The sequence below is a fragment of the Chiloscyllium punctatum genome, chromosome 29 (genome assembly GCF_047496795.1).
Source record: "Chiloscyllium punctatum isolate Juve2018m chromosome 29, sChiPun1.3, whole genome shotgun sequence".
NCBI classification, from domain to species: Eukaryota; Metazoa; Chordata; class Chondrichthyes; order Orectolobiformes; family Hemiscylliidae; genus Chiloscyllium; species Chiloscyllium punctatum.
In genome coordinates this window covers 64,266,154-64,281,582 of record NC_092767.1, presented here as the reverse complement: position 1 = coordinate 64,281,582, position 15,429 = coordinate 64,266,154, and the positions used below count along the sequence as shown (strand labels likewise).

Here is a 15,429-nt window from a genome sequence, read left to right as displayed (position 1 = left end):
AGACGCTGCCTGATTGCTTTGCCATTTTCTATAAGCCCTGCTACCTAAACCATAGCAGGCATGAATGGTCTCCTGGAGCAATTCTGTGGTAAATAATCTATTCGGGGACCTTCTCAATGGTGGATGTGACCTCTAGTTTCCAGCTTTCCATCATTCTCCTTTCTTGAAGGGAGGTACTATCTTCTGTGGCCTCCCGATCCATTAGGACCTTTCTACAATTGATGGAATTTTGAAAGAGTACAGCCAATGCTTCTACCATCTCTACAGCCACTTCTTTTACATCACACACCATTAAGTTATCGGGTTTAAAGGGATCTGTCAGCCTTTAACATCATGAATTACCTGGGTGCATTAGCCCTCTTGATCTACTGATTGTGTTAAGTTCCTCCCTCTCTTTTGTTATGGAACAGACCAAATGCCCCTCAAACTATATTAAGAAGATAGCTTAGACCCTAATAATTTCTTATTTTAAGGGCAAGTGCTGGGCATTAGGTTCCAGATGCAATTTGACGGATCAAACGACCAGGCTTGAAGTAAAACATACTTTATTCAAACACTATAGTTAAAATGCAACAAAAGGAAGAAGAAATTGGAATAACTTAACACTATTGGAACACTTATCAGAATAATGCATTATTTAACTACTAAAAAGTAACTGTTCCAATACAGTGACATCCCATAAACACACCCTTGGCAAAGGCAAATTCAGTAACATCGATTGTCTCACAGGTAATTCTCCAGTCCAGGTGGAAAAACATCAAGGGAAAACTGCGAGAGAAAATTCTGAGGCGGAGAGAGAGAGAGAGAGAGAGAATAGCAGGGAAAGATGTACAGCAGCTTCCAAACTCAGCTTCAAGACCCCAGCAACTGCTACTGAAAAACTAAAACTAAAACTAGAGGGCAACATGGTGGCTCAGTGGTTAGCACTGCAGCCTCACAGCACCAGGAACCTGGGTTTGGCCCTAGCCTTGGCCGACTGTCTGTGTGAAGTTTGCACATTCTCCCTGCGTCTGCAGGGAATTCCTCCAGGTGCTCCGCTTTCCTCCCACAATCCAAAAGACGTTCAGGTCAGGTGGATTGGCCATGCTAAATTGCCCCTTAGTGTTTGGTACGTTAGTCAGAGGGAGATGGGTTTGGGTGGGTTGCTGTTTGGAAGGTCAGTGTGGACTTGTTGGGCCGAAGGGCCTGTTTCCACACTGTAGGGAATCTAATCGAAAAATCCTGGTTCTGTGGGAGCTGGACCTCACCCATCCAGGCTGCTTCTATTGTTCCAACTTTTAAAAAATCCAATGGCCTCATAAGCTGTTTACTTTATCGGATGCAAGTAAGCAGCTCTGTACCTCATTATAAAACCTCTGTTCAAATAAAAATAAAGGACAATATACCCTTCTTAAAGCCATGGTAATGTCACACATTTTCATCTTGATTTTTGACCATTCTTGAATTTTTTTTGTCTCCTATAAAGTTTAATGCAAAATACTTCTTTAAAGTCTTGGGTTGGCTTGTTTGTTTCTTATTATTCATTCCTCAGTCTCACCACCTCACTTTAGCCATTCTTTTCCATGTTAGATACAGAAATGAAATAATTACACAGAGATCAGGTCCCATCACCAAGTTATTAGATTAGATTACTTACAGTGTGGAAACAGGCTCTTCGGCCCAACAAGTCCACACCGCCCCACCAAAGCGCAACACACCCATACCCCTACATTTACCCCTTACCTAACACTACGGGCAATTTAGCACGGCCAATTCACCTGACCCGCACATCTTTGGACTATGGGAGGAAACCGGAGCACCCGGAGGAATCCCACGCAGACACGGGGAGAATGTGCAAAATCCACACAGTCAGTCGCCTGAGGCTGGAATTGAACCAGGGTCTCTGGTGCTGTGAGGCAGCAGTGCTAACCACTGTGCCACCATGCCACCCACCGTATCTTTTGTTCACTAGTGCACAGTACACTGGCAATGGCCAGCTAGCTCAGAGTCAATTCTCAACTGAGGAGATGCACAAAGGAAAGTGCAGACACTGAAAACCATAGCACAAGAACTGAGCCCTGCCACAAAATCACCAGTGGCCTTGCTGGAAAGAAACCAAAAAGAATAGCACACAGGCTACAACCAGCCGGTGAAACCACAATTCCCTGGTGAGAACTGCAGTACAACAGTAACACGCTAACAGTGAAGATCAGCCATCAGGTCTCAAAACAGAACCCATAATAACAAACTGGCAGTGGCCAGCCAGCTCAGAGTCAGTCCTCAGCTAAGGAGATACTAATCTCCTAGTTATATTTTTTTCTGAGGAGATTTTAATCTTCTGTTTTTTTTTCTGAAGAGATTTTAATCTTCTGCTAATATTTTTTTTCTGAGGAGATTCTAATGTCCTGGTTATTTTTTTCCTGAGGAGATGCTAATATCCCAGTTATATATTTTTCTGGGGAGTTTCTAATCTGGTTAAATTTTTTTCTGAGGAGATGCTAATTTTCTGGTTATATTTTTTTCTGAGGAGATTTTAATCTTCTGATTTTTTTTTCTGAAGAGATTTTAATCTTCTGGTTATATTATTTTCTGAGGAGATTTTAATCTTCTGATTAAATTTTTTTCTGAGGAGATTCTAATGTCCTGGTTATATTTTTTTCTGAAGAGATTTTAATCTTCTGGTTAAATTTTTTTCTGAGGAGATTCTAATGTCCTGGTTATTTTTTTTCTGAGGAGATTTTAATCTTCTGGTTATATTTTTTTCTGAGGAGATTTTAATGCCCTGGTTATGTTTTTTTTTCTGAGGAGATTCTAATCTTCTGATTATTTTCTTAAATTTTTTTTGTTTCTTCTGGTTATACCTTTCTGAGCAGTGGTGGTGGTGGTGGCTGCTTGTGCAGCTGAATACAGCTTAGTGAAAAGAAAGAAATCCAGAAGCACAAAAACAAAGAAAGAGCAAGGCAAATGTCTCCTTGTTCAAGAGAAGTCTGCTCCAGCAGGACACTGGCTATGGCCAGCCAGCTCAGAGTCAGTCGCCTGAACTGAAAAGATTCTAATCTCCTCGTTATATATTTTTAAATTTTTTTTCTCCTGGTTTTATTGGTCAGCCAAGGCTGTCCTGATTGGCCCAGGTTAACAACCCTAATCAAGTGCTTCATAGCTAACAAGGTCAATCTGATCCCAATCGTTACAGAAATTTTAATTGACTGCTGTAATATTTCTTTATTGTTCTCTCTCAAGTTTTATTTTCTCCCTCTTTATTAGTTGTGATCATCTTTTGCCAGTTTTTAAAATGTTCCCAATCTTCTGGACTTCCACTAAATTTCACAGCATTGTATTTCTTTCAATTAAGTCCCATCCTTAACTTTCTTAGTAAATGGCATATCATTCTCATATGGTCCTTCTTTCTCAAGGTAATTTCTTAAATTATAATTTATTAAATATTCCCACAGAATCTGCCACTGTTATTCCATTATTGTTCCAATTAATCTATTTTGCCATTTCATTTCCCTCAACTTTGTTTACATACTCCAATAATTACCTTTATTTATATTAAAAACCCCAGTTTCAGACCCACGTTTCTCACCCTCCAATTGAATGTGAAATTCTATCATGTTGTGATCAATTTCACCAACAATTTTCTTTGCCTTGAGGTTTATAGTCATACTAAGCGTAAGATAAAGTCTAGATTAGAGTGGTGCTGGAAAAGCACAGCAGGTCAGTCAGCATCCAAGGAGCAGGAAAAATGATGCTTCGGGCAAAAGCCCTTAATCAGGAATCACTTCTGCCTAAGTATAAGATAACCTATTCTCTGGTTAGTTTCAGAATGCTCTGTTTGAAGAAATCCTCCAAAAGATAGTCTCTGAACTAACCCTCCAGGCTATTTTTACTAATTTGATTTGTCCAATTTATGTGAAGATGAAAATGATGATTATAATCATTTCAAAAACGTTCTTGATGTATACTTGGCCCTAAAGTGCTTCTTCTCTCAGGGGTCTCTGAATCATTTCCAAGAGTGATTTTATGTCCAATGCTATTTCTGATTTGAGTTTGATCCTCTGACCCAAGACCATTTCTCACTCTTGTATTGCTATCATCCTTTATTAACAGAGCGACATTGCCGCCTGTTCCTTTCTCCAAACTGTCAAAAATCCTTGAATATTGAAGTCATACTCAATCTGGAACCAAGTCTCTATAATGGTTTTTCATACTACACTCAGTTTTGTTTTTAAGAAACATAGAATCCCTACAATGTGGAAACAGGCCCTTCAGCCCAACAAGTCCACACTGACCCTCCATAGAGTAATTCATCCAGACCCATTCCCCTACCCTACACATTCCTGAACACTATAGCACGAAAATTCACTTAACATGCACATCGCTGGACTGTGGGAGGAAACCTACTCAGACACAGGGAGAATGTGCAAACTCCACACAGACCGAGGCTGGAATCAAACCTGGGACCCTAGGGCTGTGAGGCAACAGTGCTAGCCACTGAGCCACTGTGCTATTCCTGTCTGTCATGATTTGGAGATGCTGGTGTTGGACTGGAGTGTACAAAGTTAAAAATCACACAACACCAGGTTATAGTCCAACAGGTTTAATTGGAAGCACTAGCTTTCGGAGTGTCGCTCCCTTCATCACCTGATGAAGGAGTGTTGTCCAAAAGCTAGTGCTTCCAATTAAACCTGTTGGACTATAACCTGGTGATGTGTGATTTTTAACCCCTGTCTGTGATATCAAGCCATCTAGTTTATGATGAACCATGAGTACAATCAGATACAGAGCCTGTAAATTCTGTCAATTTAATGACTTTTGCCTACTCTGACTTTGTTTCATGCTACATTTTTATATTCATATGTTCGATCCCTTCCTATCGCTGTCTTGTTGTTGTTGTTATCCAGGTCACATTCCTGCACTATTTCTTTGCCCTGTCTTGATGAATTCCCGAATCACCCACAAACTGTCTCCCCCCCACTATTCAATTTGAAGCCCATTGTCCAGTTACTCTGATTCACCCAGTCAATGGTCCAAGCAGAGTTCAGGTAAAGGCTGTCTCAGTCGTTCAGATCCCTCTTTCTCCAGTATGTGTACAAGTGCACTGTGAATTCAACCCCATTTTACCCGCACCAATCTTTGAGACATGCACTCTCTCACACAGTGCTAATTTTCTTGTGGTTTGGATAGTATTGAGTGATTCTGCTTTTGAATTTAGCCACTAGCTGCCCATATTGTTGAAGCAGAATCTCTTTAAGTTTTTCACCTGCGTCATTGGTACCTAATAGGCTGTAACAACGGAGAGCGCGGTGACTCAACGGTTAGCACTGCTACCTCACAGCGCCAGGGACCCAGGTTCAATTCCCTCCTTGGTCAACTGACTGTGTGGTCTTTTTGCACACTCTCTCTGTGTGGGTTTCCTCCCACAATCCAAAGATGTGCAGGTTAGGTGAATTGACATCGCTGAATTGCCCATAGTGTTAGGTGGAGTGGAATGGGTCTGGGTGGGTTGCTCTTCAGAGGGTCGGTGTGGGCTTATTGGGCTGAAGGGCCCGTTTCTACACTGTAAGGGATCTAATCTAATCTTTTCCTTCCTATTCCAAGTTTCATTACAGCCCCAAACAGATGTTCTGGAATCAGACAGGCAATAGTGTCATAGAGTCATACAGCACGGAAACAGACCCTTCGGCCCAACCAGTCCATGCCGACCATAATCCCAAACTAAACTAGTCCCACCTGCCTGCTCCTGGCACATAGCCCTCCAAACATTTCTTATTCATAGACTTATCCAAATGTTTTTTAAATGTTGTAACTGTACCCACATCCACCACTTTTTCTGGCAGTTCATTCTGCACAGGAACCACTTCAATTCAATTCTCTCTGGGTAAAAAATTGCCCCTTGTGTCTTTTTTAAGTCTTTCTCCTTGGCCCTTAAAAATATTCCCCCTAGTTTTGAAATCTTCTAGCAGAGAAAAGACACCCGCCACTCACCTTATCTATGCCCCTCATGATTTTATAAGCCTCTATAAGGGGGAACGAGCTGAGATTAGTTCACAGGTCGGCACAACATCGAGGGCCGAAGGGCCTGTTCTGTGCTGTATTGTTCTATGTTCTATAAGGTTACCTCTCAACCTCCTATGCTCCTGGAAAAACTACCCAACTTTTTTTTTTGCTCAAACCCTCCTTTCCTGGCAATATCCTGGTAAATCTTTTCTGAACCCTGCCCAGTTTAATATACTGTCTTGTACAACCTCAGCATAACGTCACAACTCCTATACTCAGAGGTCTGAGCAAGGAAGGCAATTGTGCTCAACACCTTCTTGACCACCATGTCTACATGTGTAACAAATTTTAAAGATTTATGTATCTGAACCCCCTAGCTCTCTCTGTTCTACAACACTACCCAAGGCCTTAGTTTTAATTATATAAGTCTTGCCTTGGTTTGTTTGACTAAAATGCAATACCTCCCATTTAACCAAATTAAATCCATCTGCCACTCCTCAGCCCATTAATCCAATTGAGCAAGATCGCTTTGTATCTTAGAGAACCTTTTTCACTGTCCACTATACCATCAACCTTGGTGACATCTACAACCATTCTTTCTATAATTCTCATCTAAATCATTTGTATAGATATATAATTTATATCGATATAGATTTCACAGCCACTCCCACATACTACAGCTGCTAAGCATCAACTGTACTGCCACTTTTGTTCTGTTTCATTTCACAGTTAGGTTTCAAATAATTCATCTTGCAAATACCAGATTAAACAGCTGGGCCAATCTGAAGAGAGAGAGAAAATAAAAAATAAATTCATCAGCTACCCATCCAATTAAGGTCTCCCCCAGACTTCTGTTCTTGGCTCTTATGAACTCTATCTCCCTCTTTTGGACAACTTGTGTATGTTAAAGGCCATTCAGTACCTCTGCCTTCAAATGCTCTCACTTCATAGAATCATTGAATCCCTACAGTGGGGAAGCAGGCCATTCAGCCCACTGAGTCCATGCCGACCCTCTGAAGAACATTCCACCCACCCCCTGCCCTATCCCTGTAACCCTGTATTTCCCATGTCTAATCCACCTAGCCTGCACATCCCTGGACACTGTGGACAATTTAGCCAATCCACCCGAACCTGAGTATCTTTGCATTATGAAATATCGAGAGTTAAGCATTTGACCTCTGCACTCAGACAAGCTGCTTCCCGCTTTGTGAGTCTACTTTCATAGAATCACAATGTTATACAGTACAGAAGGGGGCCTTTGGCCTACTGAGTCTGTACTGCCTAAAATACACTATTCCCAACATTATTCCCACTTTTCCAATCTTTATGTTCACTGAAATCCAAATGGCCTGAGTCAGCCATTGACAACCACTTCTAACAATACATTTAGTCATCTAAAAGGGCCCTCTTGTGGTACAGTGATAGTGTCCTTACCCCTCAGACTGGGAGAACGAGTTTCAAAGTCCTACTTCCTCCAGGAGGTATGTAATAACATCTGTACAGTCCCAAAGAGATCAACGGTTGGTTAGAAAAAGAAGTTTTATTAACTAATTGTAGTGTTCTTCTTATTGCAGAACTTGATTGTTCCTGATTAACACTGCCGTTTATTGCAACAGTTAATTAAAATTTAACTAGATTTTAGAAAGAGCTCTACACCTTAAAATTGTTCTCACTTACCAAAGGCCTCAAGTTAAGCACCAGGCCTTGCTGCAGTTAGAAACATCACCTTCATTCTACTAAGCTGCAGTCTGACGTGTTGAGTAGATGACCCATCTTGGATTCCCACTGAGATCTCCACCACCACAGGAACCAATCTTCAGCTAAATCGATTCATCACACACAGTACCTAGAAGTGGAGTGCCCTGGACACTGCCAAGGTTCTATAGCTGACCACATCCAGAATGAGCTGCACTCCCAACAAACTGTTCAGTTGCACTGAAGCAGTGTCATCCCCACCTGCTACCGTGTAAAATGGCCCAGTTATTGGAATGCCCACAAACCTAACCCAGCCAATTAATGTGGCACCGCTCTATTCTTCACCATAATCAAAGTGGCAGAAAGTCCCATCAGTGGTGCCATCATGTGGCACTTCCTCAGTAATAATTTCCTGGATGATTGTGTGCAGTTCTGGGTGCCACGTTTTAGCAAAGATGTGAATGCATTGGAGAGAATGCAGAAACAATTTACTAGAATGGTTTCTGGAATGAGAAGCTTCAGTTCTGAGGATAAACTACAGACATTGGGGCTGCTCTTATACAGCCATCGAGTCATAGAGTCACATAGAATGGAAACAGACCCTTTGGTCCAACCAGTCATAGAGTCGTACAACACGGAAACAGACCCTTCAGTCAACTAGTCTAAGCCAAGCTTGTTCCTAAACTAAACTAGTCTCACTTGCCTGCATGTGGCCTATATCCCTCCAAACCTTTCCTATTCATGTAGTTGTCCAAATGTCTTTTAAATGTTGTAATTGGACCCACATCCATCAATTCCTCGGGACGTTCATTCCACACGCAAACCACCCTCTGTGTAAAATATTTGCCCCTCATGTCTTTTTTAAATCTGCTCCTTCTAACCTTAAGAATGTGCCCCCTGGTCTTAAAATCCCACATCCTTGGGAAAAGACAATTACCATTAACCCTATCTATACCCGTCATTATTTATAAATCTTTATAATGTCGTCTCTCAAGCTTCTAGGTTTCAGCGAAAAATGTCCCAGAGGGCAGTTCAGAGTCAACCATGTTGCTGTGGATCTGAAGTTACATATAGGCCAGAACAGATGGGACGGCTGTTTGCCTCCCTAAAGGGCATTAGTGAACCAAATGAGCTTTTCCTGACAATCAACAACAGACTAGTAGTCATCATTAGATTCTTAATCCCAGATCTAACGTCTACCATCTGCCTTAGCAGGACACAAACCCAGACATTACCTGGGTCTGAATTAACAGGACCAAGCAATAAGATCACGAGACCATCACCTCCCCTTTGTTTATTGTTGGTGTTTTTTTAGCAGAGTGGCCTAGTCCCAGCCATCTTCAGTTGCTTTATCAATGACGATCCCTCCACTGCAATGATAGAATTGGGGAAATGTTTGCATACAGCAAGACCTGGACAGCAGTTAGCTTGAGCAACAGCATTGATGTGCAAAGGGATCTTGGGGTTCAAGACCATAGCTCCCTGAAAGTCGCCATGCAAGTAGATAAGTGGTAAAAGAAGGTGTATGGCATGCTTGCCTTTATTGGTCGGGGAATTGAGTACAAGAGTCAGGATGACATGTTGCAGCGTTTTAAGACTTTGGTTAAGCCACACTTAAGTATTGCATTCAGTTCTGGTCGCCACATTACAGGAAGGATGGCGAGGTTCTGGAGAGGGTGCAGAAGAGGTTTACCAGGGTGCTGCCTGGATTAGAGGGTATAAGCTATAAGGAGAGGCTAGAAAAATGTGGGTTGTTTTCTCGGGAGTGATGGAGGCTGAGGGGAGACTTGATGGAAGTCTGTACAATTATGTGAAGTACAGATAAGGTGGATGGTCAGAATCTCGTTCCCAGAGTTGAAATGTCTCAAACTTGAGGGCATGTATTTAAGGTGAGGGGGGGGGGGGGGGAGTTCTAAGGAGATGTGAGGGGCAAGTCTTTTACACAGAGAGTGGTAGGAGTCTGGAGCATACTGCTGGGGGGTGGGGGTCGAGGCTGATACAATAGGGGCGTTTAAGAGATTTTGAGATAAGCACGTGACTATGCAAGGGTTGGAGGGATATGGACCAAGGATAGGCAGAAGGGATTAATTTAATTTGGTGTCATGTTCGGCACAACATTGTGGGCCAAAGTGCTGCACTGCTCTATATTCCTCGTTCTAAACTGAATCTGCCACTATCAACACCTTCAGGGTTACCTATGGTCAAGGGTTAACTGGACCAGCATATTAATAGTGTAACTGCAAGAACACATTAGAAAGTGAATAATTTGCAGCAAGTGACTATCCTCTTATTCCATCTACAAGTCAGCAGGGTGAGGGAATACATTCCCCACTTGCCCCTGGATGGGGGCAGCTCCAACAACACTCAAGAAGCTCGACACCACCCAGGGGCACACAGCAGTCCGCATGCTTGGCACCACACCCACCACCTTCAACAGCCACACCCTCCACCACCAAGAGCTGCAGTGTGCACCATCCACAAGATGTGGCGGTGCCAGTACTGGACTGGGGTGAACAAAGTTAAAAATCACAGGTTATAGTCCAACAGATTGATTTGGAAATACAAGCTTTCGGAGCGCTGCTCCCTTTTAAAGACTTGAGGTTATTCTGTTTGTCTTTACAGTGTGTGGCTGCATCAATTCATTTCTGTAGGCCCATGGCTTAAGAAAGAGCAAGAATTATTTCTTTATTCCTTTATTAACATTATTTCTTTATTTTTCCACTTTTATGTAAAAAAGACTGCAGAAAGGAACTTTTTAACTTATTTCTTTATTTCTGCAACTAAGATTTTGTACCTCAGATAGTGCCGTGTGTGGCAACGTTGTGCACTGTTCTCATACTCCCACATCCCATACTTGAATGTATGTGAACTTAAAACCTAAATCCAGATCTAAAGCTAAATCATCAATCTGATTTAGAAATCCTGAACTTACCGTTCAATATATCTGAAACGTTGCGCCTGGCATCAGAATAGAAACGTGATTGACTTCAGCGTTTACCAAATTGGGATTTTAAACGTTAACGTGTCAGCTGGAGTTAACTCTCAAGGGATGATGAGGTCTCTGCATACTCATGTGCTTCCATCGAGAGAAGTGGGTTCAAATAAATACTTGAGTCGTGTGACCCTGGAGCGTGTCCAAGTTGAACAAACAATGGGACTTCTCATTTTCATTCTGACATAAATTACAATCAAAGAGGATGTTTTATTTGACTTAGATCTATCCTGATTAATGGCAAAGACCAAAGATGACTGGAGGTAGGACAAATTACAAATAAGCAAATCATCTATTTCACTGAAAGCCTTTCAAATTAAATTCCAGGGACCCTCGTTTTGAGGGAACAGCAGAGAGTTTGGATCTTGTGAACTCACAGTCTGAGACATGTGTGGTCAGAGTATCAGTGCAGAAATCCCAGATTAAACTTCGGTGGGGAACATGTTACCTTGTAATTACGCGACACATCCAGTTTCCTCGCTCTCTTAGGCCTGTCTGTCAATTTGCATCCTCAACGCTATTGTAAGCCCACCTGTGAGCACGAAAACAGACCCTTCGGTCCAACTTGTCCATGCCGTCCAGATATCCAAAATTAATCGAGTCCCGTTTGCCAGCACTTGGCCCATATCTCTGTAAATCTTTCCTATTCATATACCCATCCAGATGGCTTTTAAATGTTGCAATTGTACCAGCCTCCACCACTTCCTCTGGCAGCTCATTCCATACACCCACCACTCTCTGTGTGAAAAGAATTACCCTTTCGGATGTTTACCCATTTAGATGTTTCCCCTCTCACCTGATCCCCACACCCCTACCTGGGGAGAAAGACCTTTGCCTGTTCACCCTAGCCATGTCCCTCATGATTTTATAAACCTCTATAAGGTCACCCCTCAGTCTCCAGTGCTCCGGGTATAACAGGCCCCGTCTCTGGACACAATGGGAAAAAAGACCTTTTCCCGTGCAGTAATAATTCTATAAATCATAGAATCCCGAGAGTGTGGAGACAGGCCCTTTGGCCCAACAAGTCCACATCAACACTCTGAAGAGTAACCCACCCAAACCCCTACCCTATGTTTACCCCTTACTGGTGCACTTAACTACTCATCCCTGAACACTACAGGCAATTTAGCACATCCAATTCACCTAACCTGCACATCTTTGAACTGTAGGAGGAAACCCAAACAGACAATGTTCAAACTCCACACAGGCAGTCGCCTGAGGCTGGAATTAAACCCAGGTCCCTGTGAGGCATCTGTGCTAACCACTGAGCCACCGTGCCACCCCTAACTTTGCAACTTTTCCCTGCTCTTTTAAGATTCTCTTTAAAATCTACCTCTTTGTCACAGTATTTGATCACCATGTCTTCCTAGTCTCTTATATTCCTTTGATAAGTCCTCTTGGCCTTGTGCTACCTTGAAAGTTAAATGCTACAGCTCATTTTGGAACAGAAGGCATGGGGAATATTTTGTCTGTATGTGTATTAATCTTTCAAGGGATATGGGCATCGCTGCCAAAGCCAGGCCCATCCCTCAAATGCCCAAGGCAGGATTGACTGGTACGAGAAGTCATAGTTTGAAGATATTAAGAGGAAGGTATAAAGGAGACATCAGAGGTAGGTTCTTTACACAGAGAGTTGTGAATGCATGGAATGTGTTGTCAGTTGAGGTGGTGGAAGCAGAATCATTGGGGACATTTAACCGACTGCTGGACATGCACATAGATAGGGCAGTGAGTTGAGGGGTGCGTAGGCTAAATTACTCTATCTTACATTAGGATTAAATCTCGGCATGACGTCATGGGCCAAAGGGCCTGTTCTGTGCTGTACTTTTCAATGTTCTTTGTTCTAAATGCCCCTGGACTGAGGGGCTTGCTCGGACATTTCAGAGGGCACTTCAGAATCACCCACATTGCTGTGGGTTTGGAGTCACATGTAGGCCAAACCGAATAGGTACAGCAGATCTCCTTCCCTGATGGTGCTTTAACGACAATTGATAGCAGTTTCATGGCCAGCATTAACGTGACCAGTTTCCAATTCCATAATCTTGTTAACTACATGGATATTTCACTCATGCCTACTGAGGGATTTGTACCTATGTCCTTAGATAATTAGCTGGAGCCTCTGGATTATGAATCCAGTGAGGATGCAACTCACCCCACTGCCCCCTCCATTCCCCCCACCGCCCCCTCCATTCCCCCCACTGCCCCCTCCATTCCCCCCACTGCCCCCTCCATTCCCCCCACTGCCTCTTCCATTCCCCCCACCGCCCCCTCCATTCACCCCACCGCCCCTGATACAAGTCAATATGATGCTGAATATCCCTTTCATTGAGACTTGCAGCAGGGACGGCTCAGTGGTTAGCACTGCTTTGGCTGATGGTCAGTGCGGAGTTTGCACTTTTTCCCCATGTCTGTGTGGGCTTCCTCTGGGTCCTCCAGTTTCCTTCCACAGTCCAAGGATGGTGTCTCCTTGGAAGCATGAGGGTGGATCTAATCGAAACTTACTGAACAGCCTGGACAGAGTGCATGTTGGGATGGCGTTTTCTTGGGTAGGAGAGACTAGGGCCTGAGGGCACAGCCTTAGCTTAAAGAGAAATTTAGAATGGACATTAAGAGAAGCTTCTTCAGCCAAAGAGTGGTGAATCGATGGAATTCATTACCATAGATGGCTGTGGAGGCCAGGTCATTGAATATATTTAAGACTGAGATAGATAGGTTCTTGAGTATCAAGGGGATCAAGGGTTACAGGGAGAATGGGGTTGAGCAACTTATCAGCCATGATTGAATGCCAGAGCAGATTCGATGGGCTGAATGGCCTAATTTCTGCTCCAATGTCGTAAGGTCTTATAGGTTAAGTGGATTGGCCAAGCTAAATTGCCCATAGTGTCCAGGGATGTTCAGGCTAGATGGGTGAGCCATGGGAAAGGCAGGGTTTTACGATAGGGATATACGTCTGGGTGAGATGCTCAGTGTAGACTCATGGCCGCATGGCCTGCTTCCGCACTGTAGGGATTGGATAGGCACATTGCATCGTAGCTGTGAGGCGTAACACGTCAATTTTAATATTCTCCCTGGTTTATGTTTCTCTCCCTACAGCATGTTTTACAGTATCCTGACGTTATTAATAATTTCCAGCCTATCCTGCGCTGAAGAGACCACTGAACGTGGAGGGGCTCCCGGCGCAGTTCCGTCTCCGGGGAAAGGTCACCATGGCGACGCGGGCCGGCCACGCAAGGCGAAGGACAAGGAAGCCATCTTGGATTCGAACCAAGCACTGATCGTCACAGAGCGCCGGAATGTGCGGCGGGATTGGTGCAAGTCCCACCCGCTCACCCAGACGCTGAAGGAGGAGGGCTGCATCAGCCGCACCGTGATCAATCGCTTCTGCTACGGCCAGTGCAACTCATTCTACATCCCGAGCCACGAGCACGGCGGGGAGCCCTTCCGCTCCTGCTCCTTCTGCAAGCCCAAGAAGTTCAACAGCGTCACCGTCACCTTCAACTGCCCCAGCCTCCGGCCTCCATCGAAGCGCAGAAGGATCCAGCTGGTGAAGGATTGCCGCTGCATCTCCATAGACTTGGATTAAAGGGGGGGCGGGGATCGGAGCGAGGTTGGGGGAGTCTGGGGGGGGGGGGAGGGGGCGGTGGGCGGTGTCGTTTCCTAAAGGGGTTGGGGGTGGTGCACGGGGTGGGGTGGAGAGCTGGGAGGGGAGCGGAGGGCAGGAGCCATCGGAAAGCTTGCTGTCTGTTTTCAGAAGAGCACTTTAGAAACCCAGGGCTGTTGGCGCAGCGGCGGGCGGGGAGTAAGCCGAGGTGGGTCGGAGCGCCACCCTCCACACATTGGCAACTGTGTAAAGACATCCCGTTAACTTATGTCAATGTTAAATCTGTGTCGAAAAGAGTCTAGTAAGCGTTTCTTGCCAGCGTGTTGATGTGCCATGGAGAGGTCAAAGAGAGAGAGAGAGAGACAAGTCATTCTAAGATATGTATTTATGATTGAAAAGCAAACTTTTTTTTTAACAGTCGAGTTGGTCCTATCAAGTTACTTCTGAGCGTTCACTTCATCTTCCCTGTGAATGACTCCAGCGCACTTGCTCAAGACCTGCTGAACATACGCTGAGTTCAATTTCACAACATGCTTGTAACCTTTTGCAAACGTGCGGCTCTATATTGTCCTTCTGACGCTGTGAGGGGAGTGCTGTGCTGTCATTTGAGATCATAAATAGTTAATAAATGCAAACTACTTATTTTCGAAGTGAGGATGTCCTGTCCATGCCTTCAATGGGATTCGCTATGGTCTCAGCGCGCAACTCTTGAACTGGAGGCTTGTCTTATTCTTAGGCCCGGGAAGATAAAGGTCTGCTTGAATGACTCCGATCCATTGCAGGGTTTTTACTGGACATAACGAGTGGCCAGTCTGACTAATGGGCCCCCCTTATTTTTAAACAGTGACCCCCCCCCCCCCCCCCCAGTTGTACATTCTCCCACAAGCAGGGACATAATTTCCACAACCACCCCATCAGTATGGAAGCAGGCCATTTGAAACAGAGATGGGGAAAATAATTTTCTCTCAGAGTCTTCGGATTTGCCTTTCTCAAAAGGCAGTGGATGCCGGATCTTTAAATATCATTAAGGCAGAGGGAGCGGAGATTCTTGATGACCGAGGGGTGAAAGATCATCAGGGGAAGTGCAGGAATGTAGAGTCGAGGTTAAAATCAGATCAGCCACGATCTTATTGAATAGAGCAACAGGTTTGAAAGGCCAAGT

At 44.1% G+C, this 15,429-nt stretch overlaps 1 protein-coding gene across 1 annotated transcript in view; it reads left to right on the top strand.

Moving 5' to 3' along the window:
- The window catches only part of LOC140454355 (gremlin-1-like), a 106,346-nt gene extending 92,072 nt beyond the window's left edge, over positions 1-14,274 (top strand). The window contains exon 2 of the mRNA XM_072549061.1: positions 13,760-14,274. Coding sequence (XP_072405162.1) covers positions 13,761-14,249 — 489 coding nt within the window. The 5' untranslated portion in view covers position 13,760 and the 3' untranslated portion in view covers positions 14,250-14,274. The remainder of the gene's footprint in view (positions 1-13,759) is intronic.
- Positions 14,275-15,429: the final 1,155 nt, after the last annotated feature.